General features: G+C 40.0%; 1 protein-coding gene across 1 annotated transcript; it reads left to right on the forward strand.

Moving 5' to 3' along the window:
• The first annotated feature begins 12,302 nt into the window (after positions 1 to 12,302).
• On the forward strand, positions 12,303 to 13,247 carry LOC116809698 (olfactory receptor 9A1-like). The gene is given in 1 exon segment (XM_032753564.2): positions 12,303 to 13,247. A coding segment is annotated over 1 exon segment (945 nt).
• The last annotated feature ends 5,021 nt before the right edge of the window (positions 13,248 to 18,268 follow it).

Here is an 18,268-nt window from a genome sequence, read left to right on the forward strand (position 1 = left end):
AGTTTGAATTATAACTTATAGTATAAAATATTAATATTTTATAAATATGTAATGTAAATGAATGATTGAATAAAGAAATAATTTAAGAAATTACTTTTCTTTTTCAGAACTGCTTTGGCTATTCTCTAACCACTTTCCATATAAATATTGAAATCCGTCTGTAGGTATCCACAAAAATCTTGCTGACATTTTGATTATGAATGTATTGAAACCTTAGATCAAATTGTCTTAAAGCCTCAAGGAATAGGATTCTTTCAATTCATGTGTAATTCTAAATGTTTACCCACATGGTTGAATGGCAATCCTTTGGTGGTAGGAAGTCAATCCCTAATTTTTTGTCTCCCATCCATGTTCTCAAGTCTTATTTTTAATTTAGGTATATTTGTCTCTTCTCCATGACATCAGGCTTCCTCATAAGTCTTCCATCAGTGTGTGCCAGTGACTTTATGCTTAAATCTTATATCTTTCTATTGCCATGACAGCAGTGTACAAAACTATCTAACAGGCTTTACAACTCCTCAGAAGCCATGTACATTTATCAGATCCTTATTTTAGAATTGTCATCCATTTTAGTTCCTGTATCTTCAATCCAAAGAGTTAACATTGTTTTTGAATATCATGCCTGATGTCATCTTTTCCACTCAGGTACACTATCAGTGGTTAGCAACTCTGGGCTTATTATAGACTCTGCGTCAGAGGAGTCTACCCAAACTTGGAGTCTCCCTACTCAAAAGAACTGCCTAAACAGTTACTTTTATACTCACATATTCATTTTTATATGTAAATACTTACATAATTTTCTATTAATAACCCTTGGACTCCAAAGTAAAAGGAAACAGCTGAAACCAAAGGGACACAAGAAAGCATCTATATCGCTCATGTATAGTAAATCTACCTTCTGTACTATCCTCCCTTAGAAAATTATTTCTAGACTTTTCATTGTTCATTTTCTGTTTAGGTCATAATCTTCTATGCACCATGTCAAATGATCTTATATTAGCTAACAAGTATGCAGAAGTTACCAACTTTTGAGATCAAACATGGACCTACGTAAACAGTAAGTAGTCTGTGCAGGTGCAACAGTAAGTAATCATAACATAGAATATGTTTTGATTACATGTATCTTTCAAGTGTGTATTTGTGCTATTGCAGTGAATATAAACAGAAGTTTATGTAAAAATAATGTTGAATTTGTGGTAGTTTTTGCCAGGAAAATGTTTTTAATTGTACTTTCGTCATTGACTGTGATGTTTTAGCTATATTTATATTTTTAATTTAAATATTTAAATTAATTAAACATTTAAAATCATAATCATATAGGCATAGTTAAAAAATTTCAAGTAATTGTAAGCAATTGATATAGAAAAATGGCAGATTGTTTCTCTTTCCCATTTTACTCATGGTACTACTCTTCAGAGTCAAACACTTCCATTTTTTTGGTACATATTTAGTAATAATATGCTTATATAAATATTTCTTAATTTATCAAATCTATTCTTTCTGTAATTAATAAGTTACTTATTAATTTTTTAATGCAATTCCTTCCTCCCTCCCCAAATAGTTCTACATACATCTCAAACCTAAACCTAACAAAGCTCTGGCTTTGTGTTCTGTAGGCCTGGTATAGGGCTGTTGTCCAGGGACATCCATTCACAGTTTTCATGTGATAGCTTTCGTTTTACCAACTTTTCTGTCTTCTTCTTTTTTGGTTTGCTTCCAAGTTTTGATGGAGCAGAGCTTCTAGCATCTTTTTATGATGCTTCTTTCAGGATCCTCTCTTTATCTTAGGTCTGCTACTGATTATAATATGTCGTGGGGTATCTCCTTTGGATTGAATCTGATACCTCATATCTTACACTTAGATATTTATATCTTTCTCTAGGTTTGGAAATTTTTCTGCTATTATTTCTTAAATACTATTTATACCCCTTTCGCTTTCTCTGTCTTTTGAATCCTGATGACCCATACTTTTGGTCTTTTGATATTATCCCGTAAGGCTTTAAAATTTATTTTCATTCTGTTTTTTATTCTTGCTGTATATTGTTAAATACTTTGAGTTCACACATATTTCTTCTGTTTGATCAATTCTGCTCTTGATGCTCTGTATTGGGATTTTAAATTTAGTTTATTGTATATTTCAGCTTCAGGATTTCTTTTTTAATTTCGATTTCCCTGTTAAGTTTCTCACTAATTTCTGTATTGTTTTTCTATATTTTCTTGAGATTCTCTAAGCTTCCTTAAAATAGGAACTTTGAATTCTTTGTTAGGCTGTTCTTCCATCTCCATCTCTTTAGGGTCAGTCAGTGGCACCTTATTTTGTTTAATGGCACCTTATTATGCCTGCTTAGTGATATCATGATTCTCTGATTTTTCTTGAGCTTGTGGCTGTGTCGATGTTTGTACAGTGAAATAGGTACTTAATGCAGTCTTCACAGTCTGCCTTTGTTTGGCAGTGTTCTTCAACAGTAAGCTAGTTGAAAGATTCAGGGCAGTTTTACTGGTAAAGTCCCTGTGCTTGTGATTGCTTCATCTGTTGCATCACTAGGGGGTGCTCTAAGGCCAGGCTGCCACAGAAGGAATCCCATGGCCACTGAGGTTGATGTAGCCTTGGCTCTCAAAATCATATGGCCACTGAGATTTGTAGCACTGAGGCCTAACCAAGACCTGTGGCTTTTATGGCCTACCTTTTCTTAGGATTGCCTTGGCTATTCAGGATCTTTTTTTTGGTTCCCTATGAATTTTAAAGTAGTTTTTTTTTTTTTTTCCAGTTCTGTGAAGAATGTCATTGGTAGTTTAGTAGGAATAACACCGAATCTATAAATTGCTTTAAGCATTAAGGCCATTTTAATGATATTGATTCTTCATATCCATGAGCATGTAATGTTTTTCCATTTGTTTGTGTAACCTCTGATTTTTTTGAGTAGTGTTTTGTTTTCTTTGCAGAGATCTTTCATTTTCCTGGTTAGCTGTATTCTTAGGGGTGTGTGTGTGTGTGTGTGTGTGTGTGTGTGTGTGCGTGTGTGTGTATTGTGAATAGAATTGCATTCCTGATTTGGCTCTCAGATTGACTGTTGTTGGTGTATAGGAGTGCATTATGTCATCTGCAAACAACGATAGTTTAATTTCTTCTCTTCCTACTTAGGTGTCTTACTTCTTTCTCTTGCCTGATTGCTCTGGCCAGGGCTTCCAATATTATGTTAAATAGGAGTGGTGAGAGAGAGTTTCTTGTTTTGGCTTTCAAGGTGAATGCTTCCAGCTTTTGCCCATTCAGTATGATGTTAGCTGTGGGTTTGTCATAGATGGCTCTTATTATTTTGAGGTATGTTCCTTCAATACCTAGTTTACTGAGAGTTTTTAACATGACGGGGTTTTGAATTTTATCAAAAGCCTTTTCTGCCTCTATTGAGATAATCATGTGGTTTTTATGTTCTGTTTATGTGATAAATCACATTTATTGATTTGTATTATTGAAACAACTTTGCATCCCAGTGATAAAGCCTACTTGACTGTGAAGGATTAGCATTTAGATGAGTTGCTGGATTCAGTTTGCCAATATTTTGTTGAGGATTTTTGCATCTGTGTTCATCAAGGATATTGACTTAAAGTTTTCTTTTTTGTTTTGTTTCTGCCAGGTTTTTGTATCAGGATAATGCTAGCCTCATAGAATGAGTTAGGTAGGAATTCCTCCTCTTCAATGTTTTGGAATAGTTACATTAGGAATGCTACCAGCTCTTCTTTATGCATCTAGTAGAATTTGGCTGTGAATCTGTCTGGTCCTGGAGATTTTCGGGTTGGTAGGCTTTTTATTACTGATTCAATTTTGGAATTCATTATTAGTCTGTTCATAAATTTAATTTCTTCCTGGTACAATCTTGTTAGGCTGTATGTTTCCAGGAATTTATATGTTTCTTCTAGGTTTTGTGGCTTGTGTGCATAGCAGTGTTCACAGTAGTCTCTGAGGGTTTTTTTATTTCTGTGGGGTCAGTGGTAATATCTCCTTTGTCATTTCTGATTGCATTTGGATCTTCTCTCTTCTTGGATCTTTGGATCTTCTCTCTTCTACAGTGGTGGAGGCAGCAGGGTTCTAGGGTATGGGGACCCCTGTTGGCAACTTTGCACCGGGTTGCACTGGTGGTGGTGTTAGCACAGTGGCAGGGAGCTGATAGGTGCAGGTCTGTGTGCGTTCTCTGTGTGCCACAGGCAAGAGTGGTAGCTCAGGCTGGGGTAGATTTCGCTGTTCTCTGTGCCTAGTTTCACTTCTGTGGCAGTGTTGGCACAAGGGCAGTGTGCTGGCAGGGGCAGGACTGGCTGACTGTGTGCCTTCCAAGGCTTTGACTGCAATGGGGGTCTTGTGGGGAAAGGGGGAGTGGAGTGTACTCCCATTGCAGCAGTGGCAGTGTGGGGTGCATGCACACAGGCTTGCTGGCCGTGCAAGGAAGGCAAAACCTGCCTGTGCACACTCATACCAGCAAAGCAATGTGAAGGGTTTCTGTGGGCCCTGAGAAAGCTGCAGTGTGGGGAGGGAGCAGGCAGGCTGCTGAGTGGCCACAGGGGCTGCCTCAGTGGAGTTCTCTGCTAGCCAGGCACAGTCCACCAGCACAGGAGCTATGATGTGGGCCCCGAAGACACCCAAGCAGGTGCTACCAGACTGGGGCCCTAGGAGATGCCAGCAGACCTAGGGGTGCTCAGGTCAGAGCAGTCTTATCTGATGGCCAAGATCGCCCTGCAGAATTTAGGTCTGACCTTTCCCCTAGGGCTAAATTCTCTTATGGTAGCAAGTTGAACTTGGAGAGATGTGCTTCCCTGGACATGCTCCACTATAGACGCTTCTGCACCAAACCTTCTGGGCTCGCCTTCAGCTAGTTCGCTGCCCCTACTATTTCTCTAAGTAGCATTCTCTTTCAACTCAGGCATCCATGGTGGTCAACGTCTCTCCTGCCAGGATTACAGAGTCCCATGGTGAGAAGAGGTTGCTCCTTGCCAATTCAACTCACCTGTTCCCCTGGAGTCGTGTGGGGCCAGAAGTCAGTCTCAATGCATGGTAGCTCTGTGCAGGGTTCCCAGCTTCCTTCCCCTTTAGAACGCCTTCTGTATCATTCCTCTGTCCACTCTCAGTGCTTTCCCTCTGAAGATCATTTCTATTTTTATTGCACTATGGTCTGAGAGTATGCGTGGCATAATGTCTAACTGGTTGAGTGTTAAGTTTTAAATCTAGAATTTCTGCCAGGTGCAGTGGCTCATGCATGTAATTCTGGCACTTTGGGAGGCTGAGCTGGGTGGATCACGAGGTCAGGAGATCGAGACCATCCTGGCTAACATGATGAAACCCCGTCTCTACTAAAAATACAAAAAAATTAGCTAGGCATGGTGGCAGGCGGCTGTAGTCCCAGCTACTTGGGAGGCTGAGGCAGGAGAATGGTGTGAACCTGGGACCCAGAGTTTGCAGTGAGCTGAGATCGTGCCACTGCACTCCAGCCTGGGTGACAGAGTGAGACTCCATCTCAAACAAATGAAAAAATAAAAAAAAAATTAAAAATCTAGAATTTTTTAGTTTTTTGCCTTGATGATTTGTCTAGTGCTGCCAATAGGATGTTGAGGTCTCCCAGTATTATTTTGTCACTGTCATTTAATAGGCCAAGAAGAACTTGTTTTAAGAGTCTGGGTGCTGCTATGCCGGGTGTGTATATATATATATATATATATATACACACACCTGAATATATATATATTCAGGATAGCTCAGTCTTCTTGTTGAATTGAACCCTTTATCATTATGTAATTCTCTTTTCCATTCTTCTTGATTGTTGTTGGTTTAAAGTCTAATTTATATGATACAGGAATAATGACCCATGCTCTTTTTTGGTTTTTGTTTCCATGATCTATCTTTTCCCATATCTTTACCTTGAGCCTGTGGGTGTCTGTCCATGTGAGATTGGGCTCTTGAAGATAGCAGACAATTGAGTCTTATTTTTTAATCTAACATCATTCTATACCTTACAAGTGGGTTATTTAGACCATTTATATTGAAGGTTAATATTAATATGTGAGATCTTGGTCCTTTCATTGTGTTGTTAGCTTGTTGTTTTGTGGGCTTGAAGTAATTGCTTTACAGTGTCTGTGGCCTTTGTGCTTAAGTGTGTTTTTGTGGTAGCAGGTATCCTTTTGTTTCCATGTCGAGTACTCCCTTAAGCACCTCTTGTAAGGCTTGTCTAGTGATTACAAATTCCCTTAGTGTTTGCTTGTCTGAAATGAATTTTATTTCTCATTTATTTATACAGCTTAGCTTATGATATGAAATTCTCCGTTAAAATTTTAAGAATGCTGAAAATAGGCCGACAACCTCTTCTGGCTTGTAAGATTTCTGGTGAGACATCCGCTCTTAACCTAATAGAGTTCCCTTTGTAAGTAACCTAACCTTTCTCTCTAGCTTCCTTAAAGATTTTTCTTTTTAATTTAGCTTGGTAGATCTGATGACTGTGTGTCTTGTGGATGATTGTCTTGTATAGTATCTTGCAGAGGTTTCTCTATTTCTTGAATTTGCATGGCAACCTCTCTAGTGAGATTGGGGAAATTTTCAAGAATTATATCCTTAAATGTGTTTTCCAAGTTGCCTACTCTCTCTTCTTCTCTCTCATGAATACCAATGTGTCATAGGTTTGGTCTCTTTATATATTCTTATATTTCTCAGAAATTTTCTTCATCTTTAAAAGTTCTATTTTCTTTATTTTTGTCTTGCTGACTTTGTTTGAAAGACCTGTCTTCAAGGTCTTAGATTCTTTCCCCAGTTTGGTCTATTCTGTTGTTATTTTTCCAGATTGTATTGTGAATTTCTTGTAATGCATGTTTTAATTTCAGAAGTTCTATTTGGTTGTTTCTTAATATGGCCATTTCATCTTTCAACTCTTGCATTGTTTTAATGGATTCATTGGATTGATTTAACTTTTCCCTTTATCTTGGTGAGCTTCCTTACCATTCCAGTTCTGAATTCAATATCTGTCATTTCAGTCTGTTTAAGAACCATTGCTGGGGAGCTAGTATGCTCATTTGGAAGTAAGGGGACACTCTGACTTTCTGAATTGCCAGTGTTCTTGTGCTGGTTCTTTCTTATTTGAGAGGGCTGGTGTCCCTTTGTCTTTTTGAATTTGCTTTCATTTGAATGGGGCTTTGAAAAATTCTTTATTTTTCTTGAGGGTTTAATTGTGGTATAAGTTGAGTATAGTTGATTGGCTTTGTCTCTGAGTCCTTTCAGAGGGCTAAGGCTCTGCACAGGACCTTTATTTGTCGCTAGGTTCTTGCCCTGGGTTTGACAGGTGATGTATACTGGAACAACATTTTTGGTGTAGTGACTTGGGCTATGATCCAGTAGACAGCACTGAAGAGTAGCAGCCAGCAGATAGGCTCTTACTCAACTATATGGATCTTTTATCTTTCAGTGCATTTGCAGCAGTACTCTGTGGTGGGGGGGGGTGGGAGAGAGATGACATCCTTGCCAGTTCCATTGCCAGGTTTTAGGGGAGCCTCCTCCAATCACTGGCACCATGCCTGCATTTCATTTGTTTGGTGTTCCAAGCTGTGGGGTTCCCCTGGGCAAAACCTACGTCTGACAAACAGGCCACACCGTTTCTGGACCTGCCCTGTGGAAAGAGGAATGCCCCACTGCCACACCTGCCCATGAGCCTGCGTCTTAGTCTTCTTCGTGTTCTGAGAGTGGGGGCTCTTTCCCCGCATAAGCGCTAGCCAAAGATCTCAGTTTCGCACTCCTGAATTGTGTGCTGTTCCTTTTGGGGTGTTGAGACCTGGCTCATCGCTTTGTCCTCTGACCTCTCAAGGTTGGTGCTGGCTGTGTTAGGGGAGCCAAAGTGCTTCCAGGCCCCCGGGAAAGCATTCAGGTGGGGCTGCCAGCAAAGCACTTATGCTGGACAGTGAAGGCTGTGCTGTGTACATGCCCTTGTGGGAGCAGCCAGGCAGTTGACTTGGAAGGAGCTGGCAGATAAGGGTTATGCAGAACAGAAATGCCACAAGCACACAGGAAGCCCTGTTCTCTCCTAGTCCAGCAGCCAGCTGGGGTTAGAGGTACTCAGAGGAAGATGAGAGCCTTGGAGAATGGGCACCTATGGTAGCATTTTGCTGCAGCTGCACGACGTGCAAAAATCTCCTAGACTCCACTAGGCTGGAGCTGTCTCTGCCTACTTTTTGGGAAGATCTCTCTGCCAATTTAAATGTCTGTGGGCGTTGTGGGGTCTTTTGTAACTAGTATCCCAGAGGTCTGCAGCAAGAGTGAGTATCCATGCAATCAATTCATTCACCCCTTACTTAGTCGGTATTTAGGGCTGCTGACTAGTACCAGTGCTGAGAAACCTTGTATAGGATTTCCAGCTTCCTCCCTCTTCAGCTTAGGCATCTGCATAGCTTCTCTATAAACTCTGTTTTCTCTATGAAGATCTGTTTGAAATATGTTGGTTTACTTGACATTTTGAGCTCCCTCAGTGGGAGAGGTGCTTCATGGCTGTGTGTAGTTGGCCATCATTTCCCCCACAGGTACATTTGAACTCCATAATTCCCCCCCCCAAAAAAAAACTTTCCCCAACATTTCCTCTGAGGCATTAGATGGTGGGTTGCATGTCTCAATAGTAATCTTTACTCTAGGTAACTGTAGGATTATAGTTGTTCTTATAACGTTCTTGAGCAATACCTGCCACTTTTCACCATGAGTGATTTCTGCTATGTTGGGTGAATAAGGTGAGGACCTTGTGTGAGTCCTTCAGGTAGCCCCAGACCTATTTGAATAGACATACACAGTACTTTCTGATTAAGATTTGTTCTGCTCCCTCTGGAAGCGGGGTCCAGAGTTCCATACTGGAGATGCAGACTGCCGCTGGCTGGAGATAGTGTAGGCACAGGTAAATAAAAACATGACAAAGTTTTCCTAACATTTTAAAGTTGTCTTCTTCTTGAATCAGTGTTTGCTTGGTTCCTGAAAAACTTTGATTATTTTCCAGAGTTCTGGTGAAGTTGGTTCTGACAGTTTCTGCTGTTTTCTTTTGTTTCTCTGGAGGGAAAGGAGCTTGGAGTTTCCTAGGCTAATATTTTGCTCACATCACGCACCATTCCCTGCCCTGAGGATTTTTGATGTGTGTCTGGGAAACTTTTGTGGAGTTTTCTGCTTGCTGATAACTTGGGCTTTGTAGGGCTAAGTGGGATTAGGGAAATAAACATAAGAGCACATTGGGAGGCCGAGGCAGGCAGATCACGAGGTCAAGAGATCAAGACCATCCCGGCCAACATGGTAAAACCCCATCTGTACTAACAATACAAAAATTAGCCAGGCGTATTGGCGCGTGCCTGTAGTCCCAGCTACTCAGGAGGCTGAGGCAGGAAAAGCACTTGAACCGGGGAGGCGGAGGTTGTAGTGAGCCAAGATTGCACCACTGCACTCCAGCCTGGGTGACAGAGTGAGACTCTGTCTCAAAAAAAAAAAAAGAAAGCACAGGGGGCTGACCCGAACAGTTTGATGTTAACCAGGATTTGAAGTGTAGCAAAAAGAAGCCTGGATGTTGGCAGACTCTTGATGAGGAAGATTTTAACTTTGCTCATTATACCAAACTTCCAGGAGTTCTAAATCTTGATTAGCCTCAGGAGGGAAGATCTGAAACTTCCTTTGTTTTCTCCTTCACTGCATCCCTAGGGTTTTTCTGAACTAACTTTCCTCAATGAATAACATTCCTTAGAGACATGTTGTGGAGGAAAAGACAGAGAGAGAGAGAAAGAGAGAAACTCTGGGGCATCCCATGGCACTATGATTTCTGGGCCTTTTCCTGAATACATATGTGAAGACAGTTTTCTAGTTCACTGAGAGGGAGGAAGTAGTAGCTTCTTCTGAGCCACAGGGCAGTCTCAGCACTAATCAGGCATGATGTAGTCTGGGTTGAGACTTAGAGTCATATGGCTTTTCACTTCAATTTCTTTGAAGGTAAGTGAATTCCAGCAGTTTCCATCTGTGTAGAAAATAGTGAGAGAGGTTCAGGATGGAAAGTTTTAGACCTGCCAACTTTCTAGAACAAGGACATTCAGACCCTAATGGGTAAGCTATGAGAGAGGCAAAGGAGATTGTCTCATCTCCAAATTCCTCCTGTACAGTAGAGAGCACTTTCAGTTCTTCTCTGATTCATTGCTGGATGCAGTGCAACTCCTTGCTATTGTCAAAACCGTCCTTGACATCATCTCTACTTTCTTTTCATCTGGTCCTGGGGAAAGAGAGATTATGGAAATCACTCTACTGAGCTCTTCCGTCAAGTCTGTCCTTGTTACCCAACTGCCATTTTATCAGGGTCTCAGAGAGAGGACTGAATTATGACTGAGCACTGTCTCCGTGAAAACAGAAGGGAGAGAAAGCAGTTTCTTTTAGCATTGGCCATAGCCAGATTTGGAGGGGCTTTGTTCACAGATTCATTCTTTAATTGATCAATTCATTGATTCACTCAAAAGTAGTACCACCTCATTCTATATGAGATATAGTGAACAAAAATGACAATCTTTTTGCTTTCATGGTGCTTACATTGTAAAATGAGTAAAATTAAAAAGTAAACATAATTTCTCATGATGAGCGCTAAAAAGATAAATATATTCTGATGAGGTGATAGAGAGTGAAGGGTGGCGTGTGTTCTTTTAGACAGAATGAAGAGAAAATTTGCACTCAGATACTTGACCAAAAACCTGAAAGAAGTGAAAAATAAAGCCCAGGAATTCTAAGTTACTCAAGATGCAGGGTCTGTTTCATGTAAGTGACAGTGGAGTCTTCAATTTCTAATATGATTTTGGGAGAAAGATGTGTTCATAGGAGAAATAAAGGCCCTGAGGTGACTTCCTAAATTTACTGTTAGACTGAGACCAAAGCTGTCTGTATTTAGGACATGGGCTGAACCCAGATGTCACACTTGGTGGCTTTGGTCTCCTGATGGATCCAGGGCTTTGGATTATCCTGAAGGCAGAGGATGTTGAAATTGGACTAAAGTCTCCTATTTGTCAGACCCAGCATAAGTTCAGTGTGGGACAGTTAGAGTCTGAAGATAAAAGTTCTTCCTCTGTATTTCGTCTGAATTTTCTTTCTCTAAGAACAGTGAAAAGAGTTGTCAGAGTCTTAGAGAGAGATGGTCAGGCTCAACTCAGACCAGGTGCTGGTTGCCTGCCTTCTGTAAGAAGACACATTTACTGAGGACAGGAGCAAGGGAGGCTTTCATCCCCAAGATAGGGAGGAAGAAAGGAGTAATCCATGCAGGGAACCAGCTGACCAGTAGGTTGAGAGATCCTCAGCCCTTGCCCTCGAGCATTTATAGAAACTCCTCAGGAGACTTCCCTACCCTCACTCTCACCAACACACAGCAATGATGATGAAGGTAGAGCAGAAGCTTTAAAATAAACATCCTGTAAATGGAACCTACATTCTGATGAAACAAAGAAATCAAGTAAGCAGCTCAGGGGCATTGGCCAGGAAAACTTTTGTATAGAACATGATACTGGAGCAGGAATTTACAGGACAGAAAATACTTGGCAGACAGAGTAGTTTAGGACCTTCCAGGTGGAAGAGGGTTAGTGATAGAAAGAAACACACTCTGGTCCTGGAGGCTGACTGCTGGCTGTTCAGAGCAGAGAGGGAGGCAGGTGAACTGAGCATTGGGGGTGCAATGGTGCATGCAGGGCAGGGTGCAGGCTCTCATGTCTAAGGTATGGCACTGGGGACTGGGATCATCTTCTTGGCCAATTCAATTTTCTTGGCATATGTGCATAGTTAGAAAACTTGCCCCTAAATCGGGCACAGTGGCTCACACCTATAATCCCAGCACTTTGGGAGGCTGAGGAGGGTGGATCACCTGAGGTCAGGAGTTTGAGACTAGCCTGGCCAACATGGTGAAACCCCATCTCTACTAATAATACAAAACAATTAGCTGGGTGTGGTGGTGCATGCCTATAATCTCAGCTACCCGGGAGGCTGAGGCAGGAGAATCTCTTGAACCTGGGAGGTTACAGGGGATGTTACAGTGAGTAGAGATCGTGCTATTGCACTCCAGCCTGGGTGACAAGAGTGAAACTCCATCTCAAAAAATAAAAAAAGAAAAGAAAAGAAAAATTGCCGCTGACCATACACAGGGAATAGTAGAAGACAAATGCCTACCATTCTAGTCCTGGCGTGCAGCCTGTCAGCAGGAGGGGGATTTCAGAACAGTTTCTACTTCTGTTAAGATGGGAAGCCATATTAACTCTTTTTTTTTCTCTAGATTTCAGAAGGGAAAAGCACTCAGAAGTAAATGTTGGGGAATTTCTCTAGCGCCACTGAATTTTTTCTCTTAGGCTTCCCTGGCTCCCAAGAAGTACACCGTATCCTTTTTGCAACCTTCTTCCTCTTGTACGCAGTGACAGTGATGGGAAACGTGGTCATCATCGTCACTGTCTGTGTTGATAAACGTCTGCAGTCCCCCATGTGTTTTTTCCTGGGCCACCTCTCTGTGCTGGAGATCCTGATCACATCCACCACTGTCCCTTTTATGCTCGGGGGGTTGCTGCTTCCAAGCACTCAGATCATATCTTTGACAGCCTGTGCTGCACAGCTATATTTATACCTTTCTTTGGGTACCTCAGAGTTGGCATTAATGAGAGTGATGGCTGTGGACCGTTATGTGGCTGTGTGTAACCCTTTGAGGTACAACATCATTATGAACAGCAGTACCTGCATTTGGGTGATAATTGTGTCATGGGTTTTTGGGTTTCTTTCTGAAATCTGGCCAGTTTATGCCACTTTTCAGCTTACTTGCTGCAAATCAAATGTGTTAGACCATTTTTACTGTGACTGAGGACAATTGCTCAAGGTATCCTGTGAGGACACTCTTTTCACAGAGTTTATTCTTTTTCTAATGGCTGTTTTCATTCTCATTGGTCCTTTGATCCCTACAATTGTCTGGTACACCTACATCATCTCCACCATCCTCAAGATTCCATCAGCCTCTGGCCGGAGGAAATCCTTTTCTACTTGTGCCTCCCACTTCACCTATGTTGTGATTGGCTGTGGCAGCTGCTTGTTTCTCTACGTGAAACCCAAGCAAACGCAGGCAGCTGAGTATAACAGGGTAGTGTCACTGTTGGTTTTAGTGGTGACCCCTTTTCTGAACCCTTTCATCTTCACCCTGAGGAATGACGAATTCATACAGGCCTTTGGAGATGGCATGAAACGCTGCTATCAACTCCTTAAAAATTAAGTCTGTCCTGAGTACAGTTCAAATCCTCATCATGGATTTGAGTAATCTGATAGTACTAATTGAAACAAAATGATTATTCTCAAAATCAAACAGCTCATGATCTACAATGGGTATTTAAACTATGACATGGCTTCAATTTGTATTAAATTCTTTTTCCATGGAAGATCAGTTCATTATTTTTTAAATAGATGTTTATATTTATTAGCCCTCTGTACTTATAATACCTGTTGCAAAATAAATGTGAGAAGTGTAAACATCTGAAAGATGTTCAATGTTTTGAACCCTTGGTCCTGATAATGGGAAAAACAATAGAAGTGTGATATATTTTCTTTCTTTCTTTCTTTTTTTTTTTTTTTTTGAGACAGAGTCTTGCTCTGTCACCCAGGCTGGAGTACAGTGGCTCGATCTTGGCTCAGTGCAAGCTCCGCCTCCCAGATTCATGCCATTCTCCTGCCTCAGCCTCCCAAGTAGCTGGGACTACAGGCGCCCTCCACCACGCCTGGCTAATTTTTTTGTATTTTTTAGTAGAGACGGGGTTTCCCTGTGTTAGCCAAGATGGTCTCGATCTCCTGACCTTGTGATTGGCCCGCCTCGGCCTCCCAAAGTGCTGGGATTACAGGCGTGAGCCACTGCGCCCGGCCAAGTGTGATATATTTTCTTACCTCTGATATACATATTTGATCGTATGTGCCAAGATTATCTTCCTCTACATTGCCACGTGGTTTCAAGGTGTCATCTTATTGTGTAAACTCACTAGCACTTCCCTGAGTAATCTCAGGGCCAGCACAAGCTTCAAACTTTTGTCGTTGATTCCTGCTTGCAGTGTCCAATAGTGATAGTGCCTTTCTTTGGGTTTTCCGATTGGCATTTGTGAGAGTGAACTCACTCCCTGACCCTAACTGCTTAGCAATCTTAAGGCTGAATGTGTGCTCTTACAGGTGCATCTCAAATTGGTGGACCTTCTCAGGCGTGGATGGAAGCTCTTAGAAAGAGGCATTTTATCTAATGTCACCCACGTCATTATGCCATCTTCAAATGAGGGAGGGAAATGGAACTATGTCTGGGAGGTGATGTGATAAGGGACAGCTGGGCTTTCTGTGTCTTTTGGCTGAGGGTGGAATGGAGAGAGGGCAGAGGGAGTGGTAGCCTACAGTCCCTTTTCCTGCGTCTCACACATTCTTCAATCCTGAAATAGCACTTTTGTCCTCAGTGCTCCCTTCTTTCTCCCACTTCCTGCTCAGTTTTTTTCTTAATTCCTTTTTGTGTCGCTCTCTCTGTGACTACCAGATTCATTTGTTTCTTTTCCCCCTTATTTTCTCACAAAACCTAAGTTTACCAAGCTGCCTTCTAGCTCTACACTGAACTCCCTTAATTCCTGTATCTCAGTTCCTGTATTGCCCCATTCTCTCTGTAGTTCCTGTCATACCCACTATTTGCAATTAATATTTCTGTATTGCGTGACACATTTTTTCTGCATCATTACACAGGTGATTACACAAGTCTGGTGGCAACCCAAATGGACATCAAAAGATGACTACTTATATATTTTATGGGACTTTCATTCAGTTGCTATTATATGAGGGTTGGAAACATGAGGGTTTTCTGTATCAATAAAAAGAAAGTGGGCCGGGCACAGTGGCTCACGCCTGTAATCCCAGCACTTTGGGAGGCTGAGGTGGGCGGATCATGAGGTCAGGAGTTCGACACCAGCCTGACCCACATGGTGAAACCCTGTCTCTACTAAAAATACAAAAATTAGCTGGGCGTGGTGGCGTGCACCTGTAATCTCAGCTTGGGTATCACTTTGGGAGGCTGAGGCAGGAGAATCGCTTGAACCTGGGAGGCAGAGGTAGCAGTGAGCTGAGATCATGCCATTACACTCTAGCCTGGGTGACAGAGTGAGACTCCATCTCAAAAAAAAAAAAAAATATATATATCTATATATATCTATATATATATATCTCCAAGATACACTCTTGAGTAAGAAAGGAGAAGAGAAAACGTTTGTTTCCTTTTTGTATGAACAAAGTACAACTTAATTTATGTTCATATTTGTATATAGTTGCATAAAGAAACATCTGAGAGGGCAACCAGGAAATGGGTTACCTTGAGGATATGTTTCTGGGAATGGCATTTATGGGAATGGTCTGTGAAGGAAAACTGTTTATGGTATAGCTGTGTACATTGCTTTCACTTCTACTTCATAATAATCTTGTGCTATCTCAAAAATAAAAGACTTCATTCTGCTTCTAATTGCCAAGGAAAGTTTGCTTGTTTATCCACATAATTGATTGTAACAAAGGAGATATTTTGGCAGAAGCATCTTTATTAACTCCGAATATTTTGTAAAGTTTCTCTGGAGCTAAGTAGGATAAATGGAAGAATAATAAGGGAGAAGAGATGGAGCTTCACATTTTTCTTATCCTGAGGCCTTTACTACTTTTATAAAAATATAGAGATATTCTTTAAACATTGTGAGTATTACTTTATATTATCTTATATATGTTGAAAATATCTTTTTTCAATCTGTTTTTTGATTTTTTAGTTTTTAATGAAATCTTGTCATGTAAATGTATTAATTTTCCTTTTGTCAAATTAATAATTTATTTTGTGATTTATATGTGCATATATTGTTAACAAATTTTTTATTCAAAAGATTCAAAAATTGTCTTTTAAAATATCTAGGGCTGAGCACGGTAGCTTACGCCTGTAATCCCAGCACTTTCGGAGGCTGTGGCAGGCAGATCACTTGAGGTCAGGAATTTGAGACCAGTGTGGCCAACATGGTGAAACCCTGTCTCTACTAAAAATTTTAAAAGATTAGCCAGGCGTGGTGGCATGTGCCTGTAATCCCAGCTACTCAGGAGGCTGAGGCATGACAATCACTTGATCCTGGGAGGTGGAGGTTGCAGTGAGCCAAGATCATGCCACTTCACTCCAGCCTGAGTGACAGAGTTAGACTCTGTCTTAAAAAAAAAACAAAAACTATGTGGTTTGACAATGTAGATGCAGTAGGACAATGTTTTTAAAAAGAGAAGAATGGGGATAGTATATGCAAATATTTTAAAAATGTTTTCACTAATTATATTCGGGGATATAGTATTAGTATTTTATAATTGTTGCATGTATAATGTCAGATAAAGCAAATGAATACTTACTGAATATTCTAATTTTAAATGTAATTTAGAGGAGCTTAGGGAAAGTTGTTAGAGTCTTCCGTTTAAATTATATATATGGCGGATTCATGGTTAATCTATCTATCTATCTACCACCCATTTACCTATTTACCTACTGGCTTTGTCCACTCAAAATTCTAATAACATTGACCATTCCAACAAATATAATCATTCCTAGGTTCAGACTGTGGTATTACAATAATTTTTCTTGCTGCCAGAATCTAGGGCTTCTTGGAGAAATGACTGATTCCAGGTTTAGTACAGGAAACCTATAAGAGGAGCTTGAAACAGACGAATATGTTTAATTGCACTATGTGGATGAAATTAGCAAAACCCACATTATGGAAAAATCTACTGTCAAAATACCTGAGTTCTTCAACAAGTAGATTGGAAGAAAGTGAATGCGCTATACAGAGAATCTATAGATTAAAATATACTTAAAACATATAGAATTACAAAATGTACAACACTAAGCTATAATGTGTAACAATTCAAACTAGGATGATTAAACTATTCAGGAAAGCAAGGCAGTAATTTCTTAAAGGTTGAGAATTGTAGTTTTTGCTGATGATGTGAGCATTGCAATTGTAATGGAACACACAAATGGATTTATGTGACTGCTATCAAAATTCTGTTTCTTGACCTTGGTAATGATTGCAATTATTATGAAGTGGTTCACCTTGTAATAGTTATACATATATTTATGTGGTGTTTCTATCTCGACATTTTATATTAAAATCAAATAATTAAAAATTATTTTGAGGCAGGTGAGAGGTTGCTGACAGCCTGTACTCTCTAGAAATCAGAGCCTTAGGCAAGGATTAAGTGCTAAAGGTTTATTTGGGGAAGGATGCAATCCTAGTATAGCAAAAGTAAATGAAGTGATACAGGAAGCATGATAAACAAGGCAATGTGATCAATTACCATGCTGACCATTGTTTCCTGATGATTAGCCAATGACATGATTGTCTATAGAAAGTCCCTAAAATTCTACCAAAAAAACCTCCTGGAAATAATAAGAGATTAGTAAGGCTGAAAGAGACAAGGTCAATATGCAAAAAAGTCAATTGCTTTTCTATATATCAGTAATGAACAATTATAATTGAAATGTATAAACTAATATCATTTTTTACAGCACCCAAATAAGTGAAGTACTTTGTTATGAATCTAACAAAATAAGTTCAGGATATTATTAGAAACCTACAAATTACTGGTGAAATAAATCAAAGAAGCTCCAAATAATTGGAAAGATGTACCATACTCATGGATTGAAAGATACAAAATTGTTAAGATGTCAATTCTTTACAATTTTGTTCTATGGATTTAGTGCAATTCGAATCAAATCTAGCAAGATTTTATGCAGATATTGACAAAATATTTCTAAGATGTATAGAGAGGCAAAGGTAATAGAAAGGCCAAGATAATTTTGAAAAAAGAACAAAGTCAGAAGACACACCCGGAAATCTTAATTTTAAGACTTCTTGTAATGTTACAATGATCAAGTCAGTGTGGTATTAGAGAAATGATAGATACATAAATTAATACAAGAGAATAGAGAGCCCAGAAATAGACCTAGACCTAAGCAACTATCAGCTTATTTTTGGCAGCATTGGGAAGGAAATTCAATAGAAAAGGGTTAACCTTTCTAAAAAAATAGCGCTGGAACAGTTCAATGTTTATATGTAATAAGTGTGAATGCAAAATTATGAAACGCTTAGGAGAAAATCTATGTGACCTTGAGTTTGGTGGTTAGTTTTTACATAAACCACCAAATGATTCAGAAGTACAATGAATGAAAGAAAAAATAGAAAAATTGATCTCTATTAAAATTGAAAACTTTTGCTC

Source organism: Hylobates moloch, unplaced genomic scaffold (assembly GCF_009828535.3).
Source record: "Hylobates moloch isolate HMO894 unplaced genomic scaffold, HMol_V3 SCAFFOLD_1, whole genome shotgun sequence".
NCBI classification, from domain to species: domain Eukaryota; kingdom Metazoa; phylum Chordata; class Mammalia; order Primates; family Hylobatidae; genus Hylobates; species Hylobates moloch.